This window comes from Aotus nancymaae, unplaced genomic scaffold (assembly GCF_030222135.1).
Source record: "Aotus nancymaae isolate 86718 unplaced genomic scaffold, 86718_ANA_hifiasm-v0.15.2.pri h1tg000012l, whole genome shotgun sequence".
NCBI classification, from domain to species: domain Eukaryota; kingdom Metazoa; phylum Chordata; class Mammalia; order Primates; family Aotidae; genus Aotus; species Aotus nancymaae.
In genome coordinates, this window is record NW_026988423.1 from 38,293,319 (window position 1) to 38,317,222 (window position 23,904).

A 23,904-nucleotide genomic window follows, 5' to 3' on the forward strand; every position below is an offset into this window, starting at 1 on the left:
CACCTCCTCCTTTCACACTGCCCAAGTGGGTGGACGTGAACATCTACCGCAAAGAGGAGTGGAAGCGCAGCAGAAATCCAAGACAAGGCCTCTTCCCCAAGCCGTTGGTTGGTGACGACGGGGACGGGGCCCACACCCATCCATGGGAGAGCGATTCCCGCAGATCCTCCTGTTCCCAACTCTTGCTCTATACAGCAGACAGAGGTAGCAAGACGAAAACAACTCCTCAGATACCCCCACCTTCTCCCAAACGGGAAAAGCACCAAAATTCAATGTCCATTCTGCTATGTGGGGACCAAGGAGCATATCCCAAGCATGGGAAAGAGCTCAGGCTCCTGGCAGTGGCTGTGGGCCGTAAAGTCTCCATCGGAACACACTCATCCACCTGTCGCACCAACTGATACCACAAGCGGTTACCAGGCCTCCTCCTTACTCCACATAAAGCAGATCTCAATGACCTTTCCTCCGAGTGCCTTTGGGAAGGGCTGGCTCTTCAGAGAAGCTGGAGGTCGCTGTTAGGCTATCCTTTCCCCTCTGACGCCCACCCTTACTTCATCTTGCTGAGCAGTAGGGCAGAAAGGTCACAGGGAAGCAGTAACATCCCCTCCATGCTGTAAAATTTCAAGGTAGTGGCTATGGCCCCATCTTCCTTTTCCCTCTGCAAAACAAAGAGCCCAGTTGGAGGCTGAGGAATGGAATAGTGACATGCGGGCCAGTGGCTCTCCCAGACCTTGATGCTGCTGAGGACTGAGCCTTGGGCTGACCCTGGTGGGATGGCGAGCCCAAGGGCATGCCCATGGTGCTGGAGCGATTTATTCTGCTGGTTGCATGTGGCCCAGAAGTCAGGCAAAGTCTACGGAGAGAGAGGGGATGATGGGTCTAGGAACCAAAAGAACGGTGATGGAAGCCTCCCTACAGAGACTGCTGTCCTGGGAAGGGAACAGAATTTGCAGCTCTTCTTCTTGTTCAATGTCCCTAAAAACTCTTACGAGAAACACCCAGCTACAGGAGCCTGCAGGGAAAGATCAGCCAAGGCAAGGATAGACACACTGCCAGTGGCCCTGGCACTGGGCCCTTCCAGCTGCGTGGACGGAGCCCATTTCCCATCAGCATCCTTGGAAAGTGGGAAATGTTCTCAGCAGTTAATCTGGGGACCCAAGGACAGTGCCTGAATGAATGGCAGGGCCTCACAGTCCATGTAAGGAACAAGAGTTAGACTCAAGCTTCACCCCAACCTATTCTTCCCATAATGCCCCAAAACTGCCAAGCAAGCCCTTCTCACGGTGAAGACATCTGTGTTCCTCTAAGGACTGAACTCTGTAGACGAGAGCTCTTAGGGAGTGCCACATCTTGGTTAGGAAAGGGGTTAGTATTGCCCTTTGCTGAGTGATGAGCAGGAATAAGGAGCCGAAAGGTTGCAGTCCTGAATCTCTCCTCGCTGCCTGCACCATCTGGCCCAGCACCGACTTCAAACACATCACTCTGAGCTCCCAGCAAGTCAGGAAGGAGCTAGCACCCAGGAGACACTTGCTGAGGCTCCAAGACAGGGCCCTTGCATATGTATGAGGTCTGGAATTTATTTGCTCAGAGAGGTATTCTTCAGGGCACACTGCTTCCTGCCCAGATACAAGTGAACTCCTGCTCCCCAGAATCTCCCATTCTGGGTCCAGTTCTGCCAGTACATTGTTAAGTTCTGTAAGTGCCAGCTGGAGGCCAGAAAGAAGGATCCACGAAGACCCATTCTCCCAATCCTGCCCGAGGTTAATCTCTCACTCCTGATCCTCCACTCACTGTCCCAGGATTGGGCCATGCCATTTGCAATGGCACTTTATTTTCCAATTAAAAATAACTGAAAAAAACATAGATGACATAGTTATAGCATATATATCACATTCACACTGGCTCTAAGAAGCTGCAGTGACACTACCCAGGGCATGTGTTTTCCAAGACCAAGTCCATGCAGCCAGCCTGGCAAATTCTCCCATCGCCATGCCTTCTAGGAGCTGTCTGAGCTACAGTGCTACAAACCAAGACAGGTGTCACTGTAGGTCCCTAGGTAGTCTCAACCACCTGCTTTCTAATGCTGCAAAGCTGGGTTCGCTGAGAAACTGGGTACCTTCCCACAGTCACATGGGGACAAAGTCATAGTTTTCATCTCCTCCCCGGTCTTGCCCTGTCAAGCACCTCTGCAAAGAAGTCCAAGTCAACCTCCCTCCCAAGTGGCAAGAGACGCATGAATCCTGGTTCTTTAGGGCTACCAGATCCTGCAGCTCCACACAACCTTCAGCTGACTCGTCCTTCCTGCAGGTGGGTTATTTGTTTTGTTATTTTACAAACTTTCCCTATATATGCATTTCCATCAGAAAGACACAATCAACTCTGACTGAATAGAGAGAATATCAAAAGAAGAGCAGGGAAGGCGGCGGCATCAAGGCATGAGCTGGTATCCCAGGCTGCCTGGGAAGTCCGCACTGCTCTAAACATCTCTAAGCACAAGTACAAAAATAAAGCGAACTATGACTTCATATAGATATAGAGATATAGAGATAGATTTTACATAGGTTTTCTTTATATTTATATGTGTGTGCAGAGGGCACAGGCCCCTGCGCATCTTGCCCGGCACTCATCCCTTGCCCTCCCGCTCCCCATACCCCGCATGTGCCACTTGCCCGAAGATCCTGGTCACCACAATTGCATCTGATCCTTGCCCCCCACATACATTCCCTTCTCTCCTTAAAATAGAACCAATTCTATAGATTTATGTAATTTTATGTACAATCTCCATAAAAATACACTAAAGATGGTGTATTACTAATTTGACCCTCCTACCAAAACAGAAGTTGTCTAGCAAAGGAGCCAACCAAAGGAGGGTCTACTGGGCCTGACACTACGCAGGCAAATCAGCGTGTCTGTACAAATCTCTCTCACACACACCACATACACGCACGCCACACCACACACACAGACACACACCATACACAACACACACACAAAAGACACGTCACACCACACACACACGCACCACAAACACACATGCATACCACACACAACACACACACCAAACCACCCACATCACACACACAAATACCACAGACACACACACACCACACACACACCAGACACACACACCACACACAATACACCACACACAACACACACCAAACCACCCACAACACACATACCACACAGATACACACCGCATCACACACACATACCACACACACACCACATACAATGCACCACACACAATACACACAACACACCACACACAATACACACAACACATACCACAGACATACACCACACCACACACAATAAACACACCACACCACACAGAATACACATACCACACAAATACACACACACCACAGACACACCATACACAATACACATACCACACAGATACACATCACATCACACACATATACCACAGACACACATACCACACAGATACACACCCACATCACACACATATACCACAGACATACCACAGACACACACACACATACAATATACCACACACAATACACACAACACACCACACACAACACATACCACATACATACACCACACCACACATAATAAACACACCACACCACACACAATACACACAATACACAACACAGACACACACACACACCACACACATACCACACATGCACACCACACACAACACACACACAACACAGACACGCACACCACCACACGGATACCACACACACACTACACCATGGACACCACACATATACAAATATAGGTATCACACACCCCACACATCATACCACATACACCACACAAACACAAACCACACACATACCAGATACAACACATGCATACACAAAACATACAAACAAGCACACCACAGACACATACATCATGTGCACGCACACACACCTCACTTCCTGAATCCAGGAAAGAAACACTGGACTAGACAGCTGGTTGGGGGTTCGAAACCAGGGGGACAACGTGGTGCCTGCAGAGGGACACGTGAGACAATCCCCTTTCTCCGTCGGCCAGGACACACCTTTCGTTCGTGGGAGGCCATATAAATCCTCATTAATAGAGTGGTTGACAATTTCCCTTTCAAGAACTGCAAAACGACTGTGAGGAGGTCCATCCCCTCCACCAGAAATACAGTTTCATAGACCCCTATGCCAAAAGGAGGCCAAACCCCTAAGTCCCACCACTAGCGTGAGGAGGGCTGGGCACTCACCCCTTCCATGACTTATGTGAAAACCCCACACATGGCCCAAAAGCATACCCGAAGCATTTCTAAGGCCGAAAACCCAAGTCCCCCTCCCCGGTCCAGCCCCCTGTCCTCCCAGCTCCCCTGCCCCTCCCACCACCTCCCATCATAAAGCATGCCCGTGTTCACTATCCCCGGAGTCATACAGAAGTGGGGAAAGAAGAGAGGGGAAGGGAAGCTAACTGCCATGTATATAGGGTGGCGAAGGAGAGTCTGCCCTAGTTGCCAAAATAAATCCAGGAAATCCAGTGCCACGGAGAGGTAGGATTGGTGGAGCACACTTCTTCAAGACCCAAAAGAAAGGCAGACCCAGGCAGCCATTCATGTCCCCATCTAGTGCGATGGGAATGGTGACAACCAAAGACCCAGGGACAAGAGCTGAGCATTTGTGCCACTGGGCTAGAACTGTCCGATCTAGCTCTCCCAGCCAGGGCTCCAAAGCTGGTAGCTTTTCACCAGCTCTCATCCAAAACCCTGACTACCACTACTGACCCGCTGCAGAAGACAACACCCATGTGATTTTAATGACTGGCCACTATTCCACCAGAGTATCTGGCAACCAAGATACCCGGACTCTTCTTTCTCTAAGATGTGGGCAGCTGTTAAAACCCTTGTACAGATGCTTCACATGTCATCATCCTACATGGGAACCCTCAGGGAATGGTAGTGTCTTTGGACCAGATTCAATCTACTGAGTGTTTTTCTAACAGCTTAAAACGAGGCTGAAAAAACCTTCCACCTTCTTGGCAACCCAACACACAGAACATCTGGTGGGGTTATTATACTTGCCACTAAAAGGTTTTGAGAGTATAGACAGGAACTCAGAAGTAAGGCTCTGGACCAGTACAAATTCACTCGCAGTCAGAGGGAAGGGTGGTGGTGGGTACCCCTAGCCAAAGAGCAAGCTGGTAAGACTGCAAGTCCAATCTGGGCTTTGATCCTTGGTTTACTGACTTCTTCTAAAGAAGAGATTTTTAATTCTGCCTCTTAATCTAAAAAGAAGCAGAGCTGGAGACATTAAAGAGAGAAGAACGGCTGGTCAAGCCGAGAGTTTCAGGTGAAACTCTCACCCTCCCACTTCAACCACAGACTAGTGACTTTACCCTATCAAAAGAAGAGAAAGGAAAGAGAAGGCCTCATGAAGCCACTGTGCAGCCTCATGGCCTGAAGGAAGCCTCTATACCTCAAGAGGAAAGGGTGATGAAGGCACATCAGGCTCCAGTTCCTCCTCTCTATCACCATCACCATCAGCAAGGCCCACAAACATTTTCAGCTTGTGGACGGAGAGGCAACCCGCCACTGCAGCTTATGAAAACAAACACATGAACCTCGCGAGAATGGAGCCTCCTTCTCCACTGATGAAGAGCTGGAGATCGGATGGGCATCTCAAGACAAGTCTCTCAGCTTTGGGCCTGAGGAGCCCCCAAAAACAAATAAAGTTGAAATACAATATAAAGATGTTCATGTTTGGTTTGGGCACTTAGTGTTAGAGGCTAATTCTAGAAGAAGCAAGGAAGGTCTAGCTAAGAAGCAAGACCTCTCCCAATATCCAGTCTGGGTCCACATGCAGGACCCCACCCCACAATCTGTCCCCGATGCCTCGGTCCCCCTCCCACACACCCTGCATGGCTGCCACTCCCCAGCCAGACACCCACCAGCCAATCATTCTTCATCATCTTGGGATGATCCCTCAGTGTATACCCTGCACCCTTACAAGTAACTAAGTTATCACATGCCTCCAAGAGATGCTGAGACTTGACGTCCCCTGGGGTGGTCTCACCATCCTAACCCATGCCTGACCTCACCCTCTGTGCTCCTTCCAGTCTCCCCAACACCTGTCAAAGCACACAGGCTTCCCCTCCACCCTCCAGTTCTCCAACTCCTCCTCCTGAAACGCCCCTGTCCCATCCATTACCCTAGTCAATCTAGAACTGGCCAATAAGACACCCCTTTAGCCCTCTCCCCAAGGCAACACACACAGCCACGCGGGGTTCTACATACCACCTATTAGAGCCTGTTTCACTTTATCTGAAGAAGATACCCAGGCAGGGCTGGGTCAGAAGCCCTGGTGGGAATATGCACAGCTCGTACAAAGTGCTGCAGAGGCTGGACTCACAGGGCAACCTCCATGACCTGCTCAGCTCCATCCTCTGCCCCTTCCTGTAGCTCCCCCAACCATCCCTGCAGTGCCCACAAAGCTCCTTTACATGCAAGCAAAGCAAGCCCAAGATTAACCATTAGCTTTTCTTTTCCTAGGTTTCTCTACATATTAATAAAATGTACTTTATGTACAATTCTTCCCCCACCCCACCCCCAAGCCTGGAAAAGGCTTTTGCTAACAAAATGGGAAGAAACAGATTCCAGCCACGCAGTCTTCAGCCCTGGAGATTCAGATCGTGAACAGTGCCAAAGACGCTGGAGGCTCCGTGAAGTCTGTCTGTCCCCGGAAGCTACTATTTTGTCAACCTTGTCCCCCACCCCAAATAAAGTCAGAAAAGTTCACGTTTGAACCTTAACCTAGTTTCCTCGGCATGAAAAGGGCAGAGGAATAAACAAATTAAATCCGTTCAACCCCAAATATTTTAGACCACAAATCAAAAATAAAGACAGAGAACATGAGAAAATATCAAGAAGTACTCAGCTCTCCATCCACCCGGCTTCAGTCTTCCCCCAAGTGCATGGTTGTGGGACCTGAAAGGAGGGCACAACCCCGTCAGCCTGCTGGGAAAAAGGCATCCTTCCTGTTAAGAAAGTAGGATCTCAAAAGGCCTGTCCTACCCCCAGTCTCTCAAGGGAAGCTGCTTAGAGGCAGGCTGGCAGCAGTCAGGGCCACTCCCGGACACTGGGCCAAGGGCCACCTCAACAATCCAGCACAGGACCCCACTGGGCACCAGGGAGCCCATCGGCAGCCCGCCAGGAAATCAAGACAGCCTTCGCCTCCCCACCTCGTCATATGTCTTCTCTTCCCACACAAGCACAGGCACCCCTAAGAACTGTTTCACCCTCTTCCTGGTCTGTGGGTCACCTGACACTACAATAGCCACAGTTCCCAACTACGATGCAGAAGGAAGAGGCAGAGAGACATCTGAGATGCAGGAGCAGGTTTTCGTCGGAGCCACTTCTACTCCAAGGCCACCAGACCGTAAAAGGGGAAGTTTGGAACTCATAATCTCTCACAGAGTGAGCACAGAAGTCCTAAGAAGCTGATTAGTGGTCACTGCCATTGCTCAAAGGCAGACTATGGAGGACATTGGTCCCTAGAGGTGGCTATACCCCCATCACACACATGTTCACAACCACTCTGTCACACACACCCACACCCAGCACCTAAGCATGTGCCTGTGGCATCTTTACCCTCTATCCCACAGAGAGAGGGGACTGTGTTCCATCAATTTACATCACAAGTCCATGGGGTGCAGGAGGTCTGCTGGCCTCCGATGACACTGTCACAGGAGGAAGCCCTCATGGGAGCAGAAAGAGCTCCAGGCCACTGAGAGATGGGTAGACCTCACATCCTTGCCTTAGCCCAGGGAAGCCACAGCACAGTGGCCACTCAGTGACCAGCAAAAAGCACAGCTCCCCATGTTGGGTCTACGTGCTGAGGTCACGGGCACTGTCAGAGGAAAGCAGGAGTCAGCACCTTGGTTAACACAGGGGGTGCCCTGGAAGGCACAGCCACAGCCTGAGCATCTCAGCTCCTCATCATGTCCGAAAGAAACAAAGCCTTCTACCTCATCATCTCCTCTTCTTTTCTAACCTGAGGGCTGGAATTCCCAGATGGTGCTCAGAAAAGTTGGCCAAATTCATCCCGAAGGCTGACCACCTGACGCCCATATCCCAGTCCATCCCAGGGCCTGGCTGACCCCCCTGAGCTCTGCAACGGAGAAATCCCACACTGCCAGGGCACAGAGACTGCACGCCAGCCCCCAGGGAGCCCCCACCTCCTACCCCAACATCTCAGGTAAGCTGGGTCCCATCATCCCCCGGGAGAGACGCTGAGTGAGCCGCACAGCATGGCATGGAGGCAGAGGGTTTGCTGCCTTGAAAAAGAACACAAAGAGTTGTACGATCTTCCCTCTTGCAGGACAGCTGCTCAGTGGTCAAGTGGATTCCAATACCCCAGAGATGCACATCAGCCCGAAAGCCCAGGTTCCACCCCGAGGGTGCATGGCCCAGTCTCAGAAGCCCCTCTGTGCCTCTCTCACCACGACCCCTTCAGACGTGTTCCGAAAGGAACCTCGATGACATGACTTGCACGGTAAACCTCAAGGGTGAGCTGGTCCTCAGCTCCCTGGGTGAAAGGAAGGACCAGAGCCTGTGTGGCAGAGAAGAAATCCATCCCCTAAGATGGAAATGCCAAGAAGAGACAGCAGCCATCCAAGGCCCCATCCTGCAAGGTCACTGGGCCAAGCCCGTGGCAGCTGCATAACACCAGCAGAAGTCATCTAGTGCTGCGTGGCTCACGTCCAAGCAGGGAACTCAAGAGAGGTGGGTGCCCCCAAACCCACCAAGACAGCAGCACCGAGAAGGAAATACTTCAAGGAACCTTCGTTCTAGGCCAAGCCAGAAGGGGGATCCTACACAAGAGTGGGGGAGGGGCAGGCCTGCCCTCCTCCTCGCCCTCGGAGCCTTCTGCCCTGTCCTTGGGCAGCACCATATCTTATGGGCAGAGAGACATCTTAATGGGAAGATGACCTCACGAGGCTTCTGGATGCTAAGAGTTTGAACCAGGACAAGACTTTGGCAGAGGAAGAGTCAGTGCCCAGACCCTACTCATCACCCTTCCCACCTTCATTCCTACACCTCAGCCACAGACTAGAACTGGGCAAAGAGGGCGGGATCCAGAGTGTTCCAGGCCCCAGCAGCTGAAAGTGCCCCGGCTTCACCTGGGCCCATCCTCCAGGAGCTCGGGTCCAAGGGCGGAGGAAGTCCCCAGGGCAGAGAAGAGTCGGCAGGCAGCACGTGGTGAGTATGGGGAAGGCGCAGGCGGCCCCGCACAAGTGGTAATTAATCAATCTGGAGAATTAGCTCCCACAAAAGGAAAGGAGGATCCAATCAGCCGCTGTGGAACAGCGCTGCAGAGAGTGCTGAGCCGGAGACGGTATAAATAGAGCCGGCAGCTTGGAGCCAGCACAGGTGGCTCCGCAGTGGGGGAGACTTTGGCCACAGAGCTCGCAGCCTGGCTGGGTGGAAGGGTGCTGCTGGATGAGCTGGATTTGTGCACCAGGGGCTTGTTTTATAGCCCCACGGCTGAGTAGCCTCTGCTTCTGCAGCATGAGCCACGCTGGAAGAAAGATGCAAGTCTGGCTGCCTGGCCACCCCTTCTGCACCCAGGAACCAAGAAATAAAGGCTTGAGTTTAGTTCTGCAGTAACTCATTGCTGGACCCCCACAGAAGGCAGTCAGTAATCACAGCAAGGCCCCATTTCTGTTCTGGGTGGGAGAAGGTAGGAGACAAACAGAGAATTCAGCTGAGAGGCATGGATCCTGTTTCAGGAGAAAGAATCCCCCAAGACAGATGTCAGGCACCTGGCCAACGCACAGCCAGCCCCACTCACAAACCCCCGCTGGCCACTGCCCTCCTCCTCCTGCCTCCACTGACCGCAGAGAGCAACAGCACTTGCCTCAATGTACATATATATACACATAGAGAAACCCACACACTACAGACATATGCATCTGTATCTATATCTATATATATGTGGGGTGTGGAAGATGGACGTTAAGTCCAGCCCTCTTCCAGGACTTGAAAAACTAAAACAGAAGCAGAGCAGTAAAAGCCATTGCTTTCCTCTTCACTTCCAAAGACATTGGAAGAGATGAGAAAAATCAATCTAGCAAAGCAGGGGGCAGAGGGGAGGAGACAGGTGTCACCCAGTCTCCAATCCACTTCCTGACCTCAACCCACAGGAGGTCTGCCTGCCCTCCGTCCTGAAGACAGGTGGCCAGGATCTGGAGGGAGACACCCACTCTGGCAAAAGAGCAAGCACGCAGGACAAAGTTCTGGGCCGCCCTCGGCAGGCAGAGAAGGACACGCCCCCACACGGTGGCCCTCCCTGCCTGAGCCCAGCAACCTTGCCCAGCGGACACCTAGAGTGAGGTGGAGTCACAGCAGAGTGGCATGGCCTGGGTCATCGTGGTCCACACTGTTGAGAATCGCTGTCTGGTCTTCTGGAAGCTGGCGGTGGCACAAGTCTGAGAGCCGGGCAAAGGGGTCAGGACGAGAGTGTCTCTTCTTCTTTCGGAGGCAGACAGCTTCGTCGGGCCACAGAACCTGAGAGTTGGGAAGCTGCTGAGCCTGGGAGGCAGAACCATCTAGGGAGAAGGGAAGAGGGACACAGAAGAGAAGAAGAGCAAGCAGGTGAAAAGGAAGCACGCAGCCCCACTCACCGTTTCCACCTGCACATGTTCTGGGTTTCTAATGTTAAAACAAAGGATTCACCTGAGTCTAGAGAGACCAGACCAAACTGCTGCAGAGAAACCACCTTCTTTACCACTAAGGCAACCAGCAACCTGACCCTGCTACTTTCACTGGAACAGGAGTTAAGAAAGTGGGATGGAGAGGATTTTCTTTCTCATTCATTTCTTTCTCAATCAGTCTAAACATATTTCTTTTAGTGCCTCTTGGGTACTAGGCATCATTCTAGGTACTGGGGATCAGGAAGGAACAGGTGGGACTCAGGGCATCTTTCTCATCTGCCCCAAGCAGTGACCAGCTTTATACAAGATTTTAATTACATGCAACAGTCAGGCCTTGACCCTTCCTGGACTGCGTGGGCCTCTCCTCTGCCTCATGCCCCTCCTGGAGATTAAGCAGGAACGCCTTTGCTATCTTCAAAGACTATGCATCCATGTTAGGGTGCGGAGGAAGAGACAAACTGTCAAGATTTTTAAAATACAGAAATAACTCATGCCTGTAATCCCAGCACTTTGGGAGGCCGAGGAGAGTAGATCACGAGGTCAAGAGATTGAGACCATCCTGGTCAACACGGTGAAACCCTGTCTCTACTAAAAATACAAAAAATTAGCTGGGCACGGTGGTGCGTGCCTGTAATCCCAGCTACTCGGGAGGCTGAGGCAGGAGAATTGCCTGAACCCAGGAGTCAGAGGTTGCGGTGAGCCGAGATCGCGCCATTGCACTCCAGCCTGGGTAACAAGAACGAAACTCCATCTCAGAAAAAAAAAATACAGAAATAAAATTTGCAGTTACTGAAAACACTACAAAGATAAAATAGGGTCAACTAAGGCACAACTCCTGCTCCTTAAAGGGTTAACACTTGAGTTGAGTCTTAAGAGAAGTCTTATGAGCCTTCCACAGATGTGAAGGAAAATTATTCCCACCAGAAGAAACAGTATGTGTGCAAGCCCCAAGTTAAGGGTAAATGTGGCGTGTCCCCGATACAGAAGGGAGGTCATCTCATTTGGAGAAGAGTGAGGCAAGAAAGACAGGCAGGGCATCTAGGAGCTTGAAATCTGTTCTGGTTATGATGGGAAGCTTCTGGAAGGTTTTAATCAGAAGTGTGTGTGTGTGTGTGTGTGTGTGTGTGTGTGTGTGCACGTGCACGTGCCTGCACATGCGTGCTCATGACTAAAGAGAGGATGCTGGTACACACCCTACAGCTCGCTCTGGCGGCTGTGTGTGGAATCTGCGGTGCAAGGTGCTGCAGTCGTCAAGGCGGGACAGACAGTGACTCGGAACACAGAGTTAGCAACAGAGATAACAGAAAGTGGCCAGATTCAGGATGTGTTGCAAAGGCTGAACTAACAGGCCTTACCTAGTGGACTGGACATAAGATGTGAAGGCAAGGAAGAATTTGGGATGAAGGGGCCTCACACCCCGGTAGGTACCAGTGCCAGTGACTAAACTGAGGAACAGCTGAGGAGAAGCAGGCCTGGAGAGGCTGACCAATAACTCTACTTTAGACATCAAGGCATATGAAACGCCCAAGTGCATGTCCAACTGGCAACTGGAAATACGAGCCATGACCTCAGGGAAGGGACCTGGGCTAAAGACAGACATTTGGGAGATGCCAACATAGACCTGGTAACAGGACCACTGCCATCAGAACAAGAGAGAAGGCAGCCCTCTGATGTGGCGTTTTTTTTTTTTTTTTGCAATAAAGAAATATATAAGTTATATATAAAATACATGTTGATGGGTCATAAATGAGTTAAGAATGGGCTTAAATGGGTTGAAAATGCAGCTTTGAGTTCGAATTTCTAACCCAAGCCCTAAAAAGATCATTTTCTCTTTCTCTGCCTCAGTACTTCCATCTATAAACTGAAAGGATACTAGCACCAGCCAAACGCTATCACTGTCTCCCAGAGATTCATGAGGCTTTGAGTTTCTGTCTAACACTCTTCCATACTCCTGTCTATAAAGACAGTTCCTGTACAACAGTTATCAAAGATATGCAAAGAAACTGTTCAGCATTCTCCCCTGACAGCCTGCCACAACACTCCTAAAACCATTCAGGAAAAGAGGGTGTTTAACAAATATTAAGGAATTTTCTATTCTTGAAGAGGGCTAAATTCGTTTTGCACTCAGAAGCTACCTATCCCTGCTGGATACACAATGGACATACTTCGATAGAGACACCCTCTCTGTGGGGTAAGGAGGCTTCACTCCATCTCACTGAGAAGAGCGTAGCCACCCTGCAGAGGCTGGGCCCAGCCTGCAATGTACCCTGAGCTCCAAGTGGGGTCACATCATGCCGGTGTTCACTAGAAGGCCTGAAATGATAGAGGGCAAGGAAGTAAGGAGACAAGAGTTACATGCAAGGTGAACTGCAGAGTGGAAAACTATATCTGTACTATTTGTGTCGTTTGAAAACACACTAAAACAATAGCATACATTTTTCTGAAGCTATAGGCACAGAAAAGGTTCTGAAGGCACACACACTGAAAGTGACACTTCTCCAGGTGAGAGGAAACAAATTGGGAGGGCAATCAGAGATATTCCCCTTATCTCTCTCATTTTGTATATGCAAATTATGTTTGTGTATTGCTTGAAAAACAGTGTTAAAAAGGAAACAAAGAACAAGAGGAGCTTGTGGATTCAATTCTAGAAAAAGCCCAAGGTTGGGACCCTAAGCCCAATAACCCTCCTGACCACGGCAAGGCAAGGTGTGGGGGTGGGGCGGGCCTCTGCCCGTCATTTACCGGATCGTTTCTTTGACTTTGAAGAGCCCTTGGATGACTTTTTGGGCTTCTTTATCCGTTGGTATTTCAGAGCCTCCAGCCTCTCAGGTGCAGCAGCGTTCCCGGGTGCAGGTGGAAGTGTTCTGGAAAGGATAACCAGAAGAGGCACAGGTCAGCTCCCAGATGTGTGAGGCTTTGGAAGAGGGGCTGGAAGAAAGCCGAGTAGCTGACCCATAGAAGGAAAGACTCCAGTCCTCCAGAGCCCGAGGTGCCCACGATGGCTCCATGACACCCGCCTTTCTATTGCTCCTGGAAAGAAGAAAACCCAGCAGAAAGCTCCAGGGGAACGGCCCATCTCAGATGGGAACCAACCTGCAGAACAACCAGAAGACCCCAGCAAAGGGAGAGAGAGAGACTTTAACAGTAAGCCCCTTCTCACGTAACTCAAGCTGGGACGCATTCTGTGTCAGAGACACAAGCAGACTCAGCGTCTGGAGTTCCTAGAAATCACCACAATCAAGACCTTTGAACGGAAGGTAAAAGAGCAAATTAGAGCAGGAGAGCAAGCAGCTCCCATCCCAGTGAACTGTCCTCCATCTCCAGAAAAGGGGGTGCTAAGTGAGAAACCCAACCCCCAGTGAGACAGCCTGGAAAAAAACCAGCCTTGCCAGCTTCTTCTCCTCAGCCACAAGATTCCCAAACAGCAGCAGCTAACAGCAAGGAACACTTGTCACACACCAACACTCTGAGAGCAGTGTCTCCTCAACCCTGCAGACTAGGCTCAGCTCTCCTCAGCCATGTAAGAGAACAGGATGGGGTAGCAGGAGGGGACAGCAGAGCAACCAAATCTGGCAGCCTCCCAGAGCCCTCGCCATCTGTAACAAGAATGTGGTGAACCTCTGTATTTTAAGATTCGGCAGAGAAACGAGGTTGTTGGAACAGAAGACCGTGTGTACTGGCCTCTCTTCCTCCATCCTGATTGTCACTTCCCTGGTGAATCAACTGCACAGTTAGGACAGGGTCCACAGTCTGGCCACAGCCCGGGAGCAGCCCAGGTAGGCAAGGGAACCAAGAGAGCTGAGAGAAGGGGAGGTCTGTGACACCTGGCGCGTATTGGAGAGAATCTTTAAAGAGTCATAAAAGAAGAAAACCTAGGAGACATGTTCTCAATACCATTTCTTCTCTAAGTAACCAACTGGGAGCCTGAGGAATGAAGGGGAAAGAGAGACAGGTCACTCTGTCTTCCCACCAGCACTGGCATTAGCATGTGACTAGAGAAGTGGGGGCGCTCTGGGGCCGTGGCGGATGGACGTGCCTCCCTCTTCTTCTCCTTGAATCCCCCAGCTCCTCCCCTATCTCCACTGCAGTCAGGTTTTAGAAAATCCTGATTAAAAGAGGTAGGACAGACAATGCTGGGAGGGCAAAGGAAGTCCCCAAAGGTCAGCAAGTGGTCTGAGATTAAAAAACAAAATTGTTAGAGGGTTAGGAAGCCAGCAGCCTCTTCTCCCGACATCAAATACCTTGGCAGCGAGGCGGGAAGAGGAGACTTACAGACTAATTGCAGATAAACCTCCAGTCTCTGGGGTTTCCTGCATTCACTGGCAATGCAGTGACTCCATCTTCCTTGGGGAATGTCATCAGAGTCCTTTAGTCCATAAAGTTTCAAAAGGCTCCCTCAAAGTTCAGGTCAGGGTCAACCTCTTGACTTTCCACATCCCCTGACAGCAGAGCTAAAAAGGCCACACAGGGTCCCTTAGGTAGGCACACACAGCCCTCTCGTGAGGAAGTGGCCCAACTGCCCATCTACCCAGAGGGATCCTACAGTGCAGCAGCAGCTGGGAAGGAAGCGGGAAGGCAGGCAAAGGAGGCAGGTGCCCAGGCGGGAGGGAGCACACCTTCCCGGTGCGGATGGCACATCTTCACCCCTTCTCATCCTCGACTGAGGCTTCTTCGTGCTGCCTAAAAGGAAAGTCAATGTGAATCCACCTGTTCAGCCAATCTCTGTCTCCTGGCTGGCCTCTTCAGAGGGACCACACAGGGTGAGCGGCGTGTGGTCAGGGAGGCGCAGGACAGCAAGAACAGTGATCTCCAACATCATCCGGGGAGACCGCTGGGGCATGAGAGAAACTGGTACAGGGTGCCCTGAAAACTGTTAGGAATTCTTTAAGGCGGGTGAAACTTCCAGGGGTGATATGATAGTTAGAATCAACATCTTCTCAGTGTTGTCATGTTTACCATTTAGCATTGATTTACCACTTACCATGGCAGGCACTGTCCCACATGCTGTACAATAATTGCCTGTAATCTCTACAGCAAACCTAAGAGGTAAATACTACAATGCCCCCATTTTTCAGATGGAGACACTGAAGTTTAGCGAGGTAAGCAACCTATCCAATAACCCAGTCACCGTGGGACAGCGCCAAGACTCTCGACATTAGGCTCACCTCTCATCTGACCTTCCAACGTCTTCCCAATGAACACAGGTAGAGCAGCTACAAAGAACAAAAGCATGGCGTCCCCACCACACCTGAGAAATAGATCTGCCTTGCAATGTACTTGAGGCTAGCAGTGACGTTCTCTGCTTCAGTGGAACAGCCCCGGTAACACAGACCAGGGCTGGAGAGGAGCCTGCTTAAGTTATATCTTCAGGCAAAAATTCCCAAACAGTAATGATTCAGTGACCAGAAGCAGCCGATTTTCCTTTGAGAAACAGCCAAGTTCCAGCCCTTCCAGGACACCTGCTGTCCACCTGTTTAGCTCTGGGCTCAGCACCCAAGCATGGCCACAGGACAGAAGAAGGCTCTGGACACACCAAGACCCTCGCCCAATGCAGGAGGAAAAAACTAAATCAAGCGTCTGGCAGAACGGGAGGGAGGAAGCGGGGCAGGCAAAATGAGTCTATTTTTGGCACATGGTACAGAAAGGACGCATAGAATGTGATCTAACAGACTTTACCAACAGCATGTAAAGCCCTGTGCAATGGAATCACCTCCCTGTTTTAGGAAGGGTGACCATGTCTACTGCCAATGCCAGCCCCACCTGGGGCCCTTCAGTCACGGAGCTCTTGGTATCAATGTCTCAGACAGGAAGCTTGAGTGAAGCAACTCCATTCTCTCCCTGGAATTCAGCTGTCAGGTAAACCTAAGTTTGATCTGTAGATAACCCCATGACACCAGAAGCCAGTCCTGGGCTCTCCAAGCATCTGAGGTCACAGCTCTTTTCCCAATCAGCCTACAATGTTCTAAAGCATGCAGGAATGCTTTGAACCCTGGGACTCCCCTTCTTCCAGGAAGTCAGGGATTACTGAAAGATGAGGGCCTCAAAGCCTCAGCACACAGGTGTTTTTTGCAGTTCAGAACTACCAACGATTGCCTGCAACTTATTTCTCTCTTTTTTTTTTTTTTTTTTTCAGACAGGGTCTCTGTTTCCCAGGCTGGAGTGAATGGCTCAATCTCAGCTCACTGCTGCCTCGACCTCCCCAGCTCAGATGATCTTCCCACCTCAGCCCCACAAGTAGCTGGGACTACAGGAATGTGCCACCATGCCCAGCTTTTTTTTTTTTTTTTTTTTTTTGTATTTTTTAGTAGAGACAGGGCTTCACTATGTGGCCCAGGCTGGTCTCAAACTCCTGGGCTCAAGAGATCTGCCCTCCTTGGTTTCCCAAAGTGCTAGAATTACAGGAATGAGCCACCATACCCAGCCAGTACTCGTTCTCTTTTCAAAAAATCCATATAAAACCCAAATCATGACCAGGTAGCCTAGGAGGTATTATTTGCTTAGCTCTCAGCTTACCCAGAAGAGCTGAGGAAAGATGCACCCAGGTCAAAGTGGAGGCAAGCCTTAGGACAGGGAAAGTCAAATCCCCTGCACATTTCCTTAGCTCAGCACCCAGGAACTGACCATGATGACCCTGTTCAGGGGTCCCCTGGCCAACAGGCCGAAGCAGTGGCTTGATGGGCATTTTCCTCCTCTTCTAATCACCTGAGAGCAAATACCACTTGCCTGATTATACCCTGATGGAGACAGGGGAAAGCCACTCACAGACGGGCCATAGCCAGGGAAAGGGTGGGCCCACTGCAGGAGTCTGGAGGCCTGAACCCAGCCCGCTGACCACAAGACGGAACCCTCCTGGAGGGCCAGGCTCAGACCGGTGCTCTACCTCAGAACCTGGCAGAGCCTTATTTCCAAAAGGGCCCCTTCCTAAGGCTGACCCAGGAAAGGGGCCACTCCATGCTCCCGACCCACCTGCCTCCCTGTGCTGACAGTCAGCCTGAATGGGAAAGGGAGTGGAAGGAGAGGTGAGGACAGGGCATCACTAGGCTCAGATGGGGGCGAAGAATTGGTTCGGCCTCCCCGCAGTCCACAGAAAGGACAGGTCCACGCAATACAACTCCCCATGTTGAGAAGGGAGTTGGGAAGAGGAGAAAAAAGGGAGAGAGAAAAGAGGAAAGGCAGGGAAACAACTACAGGTATGGCCCAAAGGAACAGGAGAGGAACTGAAAGGAAAAGAAACAGCGAGAACGCACGTGGACAAGAGCTGTCACAACTTCTCCAAGCAAGACCGAGAGGGCACACATGCAAAGGTGCAGCATGGAGACAGCATCTGAACAGAGCCTGCGTCTCCCCAGGGCCCAGCAGCCATACCGGGGAGGCTCCCAGCAGGCAGGAGAGCCCAGCACCGAGGGGCTGACTCAGGATGGGGAGGGTCTCCTTCTCCTAGGCTGGGGATGCTGGCCAGGCCCGGGAGAGAAACGATGGTCCCTCATCGCTGCCCCTGGTTTCTGGGTTTGCCACAGCAGTGAAAGGAGAGCGGGCTTCTCTTGGATCTGACATAGTGGGGACACTGGGAAAGGAGAGGGTCAATGGAGTTGAGTGAAGGGGCGAGGAAGTAACACATGGGAGTGGAGTCTAGGAATTTCCAGGAGCTGGAGTGAGAGCTGGTCTAGGGCTCGAACACCTCTTAGGGCTGTGGAGGAGTCACAGGTGGGACATGGAGGGAGATGGGGAAGGTGGAGGACCAGTGGGTCTCTGGCCGCAGGAGGGTCCCAGAGCAGGTGAGCTCATAAACACTACCTGACAGCCCTCACATTCACCCTGTGCCAGACAGCCTCACCCACAATTCCAGGGCCTATGGGCTGCTGACAATTTTATAGCTGCAGATGATAAAGAAATGTCAGGGCAGTCCTCTTTCTAGAGGCCACTCTTAGAATTAAATGAGAATTATAGCCCTGGTTAGGAAAATCAGCCTCCTTTGACATCTCTAGGTGGGGAAGGCATGTGTCTCCTTCTCACCTAGGAAGCCAGAACCACCCGGACTGGAGGCTCGCTATCTCCCATGCAGGTGCCTGATGCCTGACTGCGTGTGCCCAGGCGCAGGCTGGGGGGTCCATGGTGATAGGCAGTGCCTTGTTAGGCTACTATGAGAAGGAGCGAGCTTCGGGTGGCCCTGAGCCTCTGTGAGAGACTGAAAGTCTCCCTGAATGCCCACGTTCCTTTGGCTTCCACGTGGAAGGACACTCAAGGAGAGGTCAACTGCAGGGGCAGAGGGAGGGACACAGTGCTGGTCCCTGGGGGTTTCACTTCTTGCCAGCTCAATGCCTGTCTGCCCATGGGAAGCCTCCCTTTGGGGAGGTCCTCCTAAGGCCTTTTCCCTACAGTGTTACCCAGGGAGGTTGGCAAGGTTATAACAGGGATCTTGAAAGCAACATGGACCCAAGTACGAGGTCACATTTCAGTCCTGTGACTACCAAGGTTGGGCTGCAGAAGGCAAGGAGCACAGGGGAGCACATTTCCCTACAAAGCCCTGCAGGACTGCAGGGACCTGACCCTGGAGGACCCCACTGGCAGGTAAGAAGTGGGGTTCACCCCCAACCTTGTGCTCCTCCAGAATACCACGAAGATCCCAAGAAGCTGGTGAGAGGTCAGCACCCCAGGGGAAAGGATGCTATGCCTGGAGCTGCTGGGAAAATGGGGGTGGAGGGGTCTCCCTGGATACCAGAGGGGCCACAGAGAGGTCCCCAAGGGTGCAGAGATGCAAAGCAGATCTCGGGCGTTCTGGGCTCCTTTGGGGTACATGCAGGGCCCCAGGGCTTCTGTGGGAGGCCCTGGGTGTACTGGCAGCAGGCTGGCGAGGCGTCAGAGTGAGGAGAGCCGCAGGGGGCTCTAGAGGGGCCGGGAATGGGGTAGGGGGCAGAAGCTGCAGCTAGGCAGTGCCGAGCATGGCTCGATGTGGGGAACCCAGAAGCCGTGGGGATCGAGGAGCGGCAGCGGCCACCCCACGGGGCGGTGAGGGGACATGGTTTGGATCCCCTGTCCAGGAAGCAATGGCCCGGCCAAAGCCCCGTCCGCCTGCCCGCCCCCGCCCGCCCAGCCGAGGAGCTCCCTTACCTATTGAGCTGAGGAGAGGCTTGTCTCGACAACACTGCCCAGATAGCTGAGATCAATCAGAAACAAAGCAGTTATCAACACCGGCCGGGGGGGCACCGCCCACGCACACCCAGAGGGAAGCAGGGGGGGGCACAGCGAGCACCGGACAGGCGAGGCCGGAGCATGGGGGAGGGAGGAGGAGAGAGACGGAGACCCAGACACGATGGAAGGAAGCAGATGAGCTGAGCGCGCACAAAGCACAGAGACAGGGCTGCCGCGGCACCTCCCGCGCACACAGAGGCTGCGGGCTGCGGCTCCTCCACCTCCCTGCGCCCTAAGCCCCGCACCCCCTTCACCAGCCCGGGAGCAGCCCACCACGGGGCTGGGGTGGGAGGTGACCTTGTACTTCCAGGTACCAGGGAGGGTGGGGGACGGGGCAGGGGGAGGGCGCTCGGCTCCCTCCTCCTCGACCACCTCCCATCCTGCCTACCACCAGGCCAGCCTCCTCTGGAACTCTCTGCTCCCTCCACAGGCGGCTACATCAAGAAGAGAGACCAAAGGACGGAGCCAGAGAGAGAAAGAGAGAGAGAAGGGGGCAGGGAATGGGGTATCCAGGGGCACTACAGAGGCGTGGCTGGCTCTTCTGAGCAAGTCAGGTCAACCCAAAGACGATGGAGAGGAAGGAAGATAGGCAGAGAGAAAGACTGAAGGAAGGAGGGGCAGGGGAAGGAGGAAGGGAGGGCAGGGGAGAAGGATGAGAGAAGAAGAGGCACAGACAGGTGTCCAGGCTCTGGTACCTGGAATACCAGCTGCTACAGTTTAGAGAGTGCTCTCTCAGGCCGGCTGATCACGGGAGCTTGTCTGTCTGTCTCTCTGCAGCTTCCTGCGAGGTATACAGGTGGGGGTGGGGGACGTGTCCTGCACGTGGTCACAAGGCCTGACACTTTTCTCTGGGCCTCCAGGAGAGGCTGAGGAGGGGGCTGGAGTCCGGCGCTCGCTAGGGCTGCTAAGGGCCAGGAGTTTGGGAACAGGAGGCCCCTGGCCTGGTGGTCCGGAGAAGTCAGGCTCTGGGGTCCTGCTTAGCAAGGAGGAGGGGCCGGGGAAGAAAAGGAGGCTAGACACGAGGTGTGTGTGGGCAACCCCCAGGGCCACTGCCCGATGCCAGGACCACAGGGACCCGAAGAGCCGTCAACTCCAAGAGGGACTGGGGCCACCCTTACAAGGCCACTCGCTGTGATCCGCCGCTCCCCGGTAGGTGGTGGGCCCGCTGAGAGCTCAGGGCTTGCTGGAGAAGATGCCTCATGCTCCCGGCAGGACACCTGAGCAGGTGAGCCTGCTCCACCCCAGCGACTGCACCCTGTCAGTGCCGCGGCGGCCAGAACTCCTCTCCCGAGGGATGCTGGTGCAGCATGTCCACACAAGCCCTGTCGCCGGGCGGATGGACGGGGTGGAGGGCAGGGCGAGGCAGGTGGGGAAGGAAGTTGACCAGGTGTGGGTGGCGGAAGAGGCGGCGCACTCACCCTGAAGTAGGTAACGTGGGTGGTGGGGGCTCTGGTCGGAGCAATTCCTCCCCCATCCTTCGAGGGGAAGGTGTCTGTCCAAACACGTCCAAGCTGTCCCCAGGCCCCGCAGGGGCGGGGCCGGGTGGAGGGGAAGGGTAGCCTGTGGCCAGTGTGGTGAAGCCCATGGCAGGCCGGTAGCTGGGACTCCCGCTGCGGCTGCTCTGGGAGGGGGAGCCCGTGGACGGCGTGGACTTGCGAGAGAAGCTGACTGCAGCCGGCGGCTGCAGGGTGATCTCTGACATCTCTGCCTGCTGCAGGAGGCCTGGGCGAGGCCGGGCGCGGGCGGCGAGCTCAGGGGAGCCGGTGCGGGAGCTGAGGGGGCTTTGGGTCAGAGGTGAGAGCCTGGAAGGCTGTAGCACCACTTGATGTAAACTGGGCTCGGCGCGCCTGGCCTGCCGGGGGCTGGGCCGGGGCCGGGGCTGGGGCTCATACCACCGGGTGTCCAGGCCAAATGTGCTGGGGCCGCCGTGCGCCCCCGGCTCAGCCGGCTCGGGGTAAGGCAGCACGGGTATGCCCATGCCTTGGCTTGTATGTCTCAGCTGCCCTTGGCTTACCAGAGGTTGCATAGGTCTGTCCTGCCACTTGGCAGTGGGGGGCGCTGGGACAGGGCCCCTGCCGGGCGACTTGCCTGCCCAAGCCTTCGGTGCCTCCAGAGACAGGATGCCCGGGTAGGCCGCGGGCACCTGCAAGGAGGTGGGGGGCAGTCCTCGGGGGAGGCCGGCCTTGGGCTGCAGACTCTCGGGCACATCACAGGGTGGCAGCTGGTGGGGGAACATCATTGCTGGGGTCTCCAGTCCCCCAAAGGGGAATTCTGGCCGGCCCCAGGGCTCAGGGGAGCGCCCTCCTGTAGGCGTCTGAGTCAAGGGCAGCGTGCTATTAGATGCGTTCTCTCCATTCTCCTCAGGGATGGTGGGGTGGCCAAAGGGCCCCTCGGTGTGCAGGGGTGGGGACGACATGGCGGAGCTGAGGGGGCTGCCCACTTCTGGCACGTAGAACGGGGGTGGCTCCACCTCCCCAGGGCTGCTGCTGCTGAGGTACCCATAATACTGGCCATGGTGGAAGGGCCGTGGGGCAGGGGGCCGGGCCTGGCCTGTGGCCTGGAGCCGACCTTCCAGGCCACCGGGACCCTCCAGCCCGCGGGGCTGGAACCGAGGGCTGTATGCTGGTGGTGGCAGGTAAGACTCCTGGCTGGACGACAGAGGCGTGAGCTGGGACTTCAGGGCGGCCACAGACGTGGGCACCAGGGGGTCCTCGTTCTCCTCGTCCGACTGGCGGAACTCGGGGTACATGTCTGTCTCCTCAGCGAAAGGAAAGCCCTCGATGCGCCTGGTCTTCAGCGAGGGCTCCATCTCGGCAGGGTCCATCACGAAGCGGCCATCAGGGCCCCTGCTGATGAGTTCAATGGGTGTGGTGGCCTCTGCCTCAGCCTCTGCTTTGGCCACGCTATACTTCTTGCTGCTGATGGCCCGCTTGGTCTTCTTGTACAGTGACAGCTCCTTCTCGCGGGTGGGGCTCAGCATCCTCTTGGCTGCGGGCTGGCCCTGGTCATCTGAGGACTCTGACGGCGCCCGGAGCGTGCGGATGCTCTCAGGGCTCACCTTGCCAGAGGACAAGCTGCAGGGAGGAGCGAGAGCCGGGAGGGGATGAGGCGGGGGAGTCTGCTGGCCAGGACTTCCTTTCCCTCTCTTGGCAACCACCCAGCACCCAGGATCCTCATGCTAAAGAAAACTGGCTTTGTATCGTGGTGTGAAATGCTTTGGCCAACTCTCCACTGTTTGGACGTGCATCCTTTTTTTTTTTTTTTAAAGACGGGGTCTTGCTATGTTGCCCAGGCTGGTCTTGAACTCCTGGCCTCAAGCAATCCTCCTGACTCAGCCTCCCAAAGCGCCGGGATTACAGGTGTGAGCCGCCGCGCCTGGCCCCCCATCATCCATCTTTCCAATGAACACCCCCCTCTCCACTTTTGTGCTGGCCTGCCCCTTCTCTGGTGTGCTCTAAGCACACCTCCAGCTTCATTTCCCAGCTGTTCAAGACAAGCAAGCTCACTTTAATATCAACTTAAGCAATACATGTTAAGGAGGCAAATCTGCTAGGGTGGGAAAACACTAGAGAAATACATTCCAAGTCTGAAGAGAAACTGATTACCGGCTAATTTGGATCATCTACACTGCCACTCCCTCTACCACTGTGGACAACTTACAATTAACACACAGGTCAATCAAGAGGAAATGGCTTAGAGACACTGAGATGGGGCTGGGCAAAGCAAGCCGTCTACGCACACACCCCCTGCCATGAACAGCACAGTTCTCCCAGGATCAGAGACACTTACGGAGACTCCAGGCTCTTCCTGCAGTGGGTGATGGAGAGCGGAGGGTCTGGAAGGAAAGAGAAGGGGAGAGGCTGCTGAGGCCAAGCCAGCAACCACACAGCACGCTCATCTGTAGGGGCTGATGGGGCCAAAGCACCACCGCACAGGGAACAGCTATTCACGGTGGGCATCTTTGGCCCCTGCCTTCATGCTAGCTTGGGCCCCAGCAGCCTCTCCCCACCACCCCTGCTTCTTAACCCCACTTTCAAATCAAGTCTCACG

At 53.5% G+C, this 23,904-nt stretch overlaps 1 protein-coding gene across 4 annotated transcripts in view; it reads right to left on the reverse strand.

Annotated features, from left to right (window-relative positions):
• Positions 1–1,425: 1,425 nt before the first annotated feature.
• Positions 1,426–23,904, reverse strand: part of IGSF9B (immunoglobulin superfamily member 9B) — a 55,050-nt gene continuing 32,571 nt past the window's right edge. For all 4 annotated transcript variants that reach the window (XM_012449159.2, XM_012449157.2, XM_012449158.3 and 1 more), the window contains 4 exons: positions 23,644–23,689; positions 21,273–22,928; positions 13,408–13,529; positions 1,426–10,560 (listed from right to left, as the gene is read on the reverse strand). In XM_012449159.2, coding sequence (XP_012304582.1) covers positions 10,352–10,560; positions 13,408–13,529; positions 21,273–22,928; positions 23,644–23,689 — 2,033 coding nt within the window. In that variant the 3' untranslated portion in view covers positions 1,426–10,351. The remainder of the gene's footprint in view (positions 10,561–13,407; positions 13,530–21,272; positions 22,929–23,643; positions 23,690–23,904) is intronic.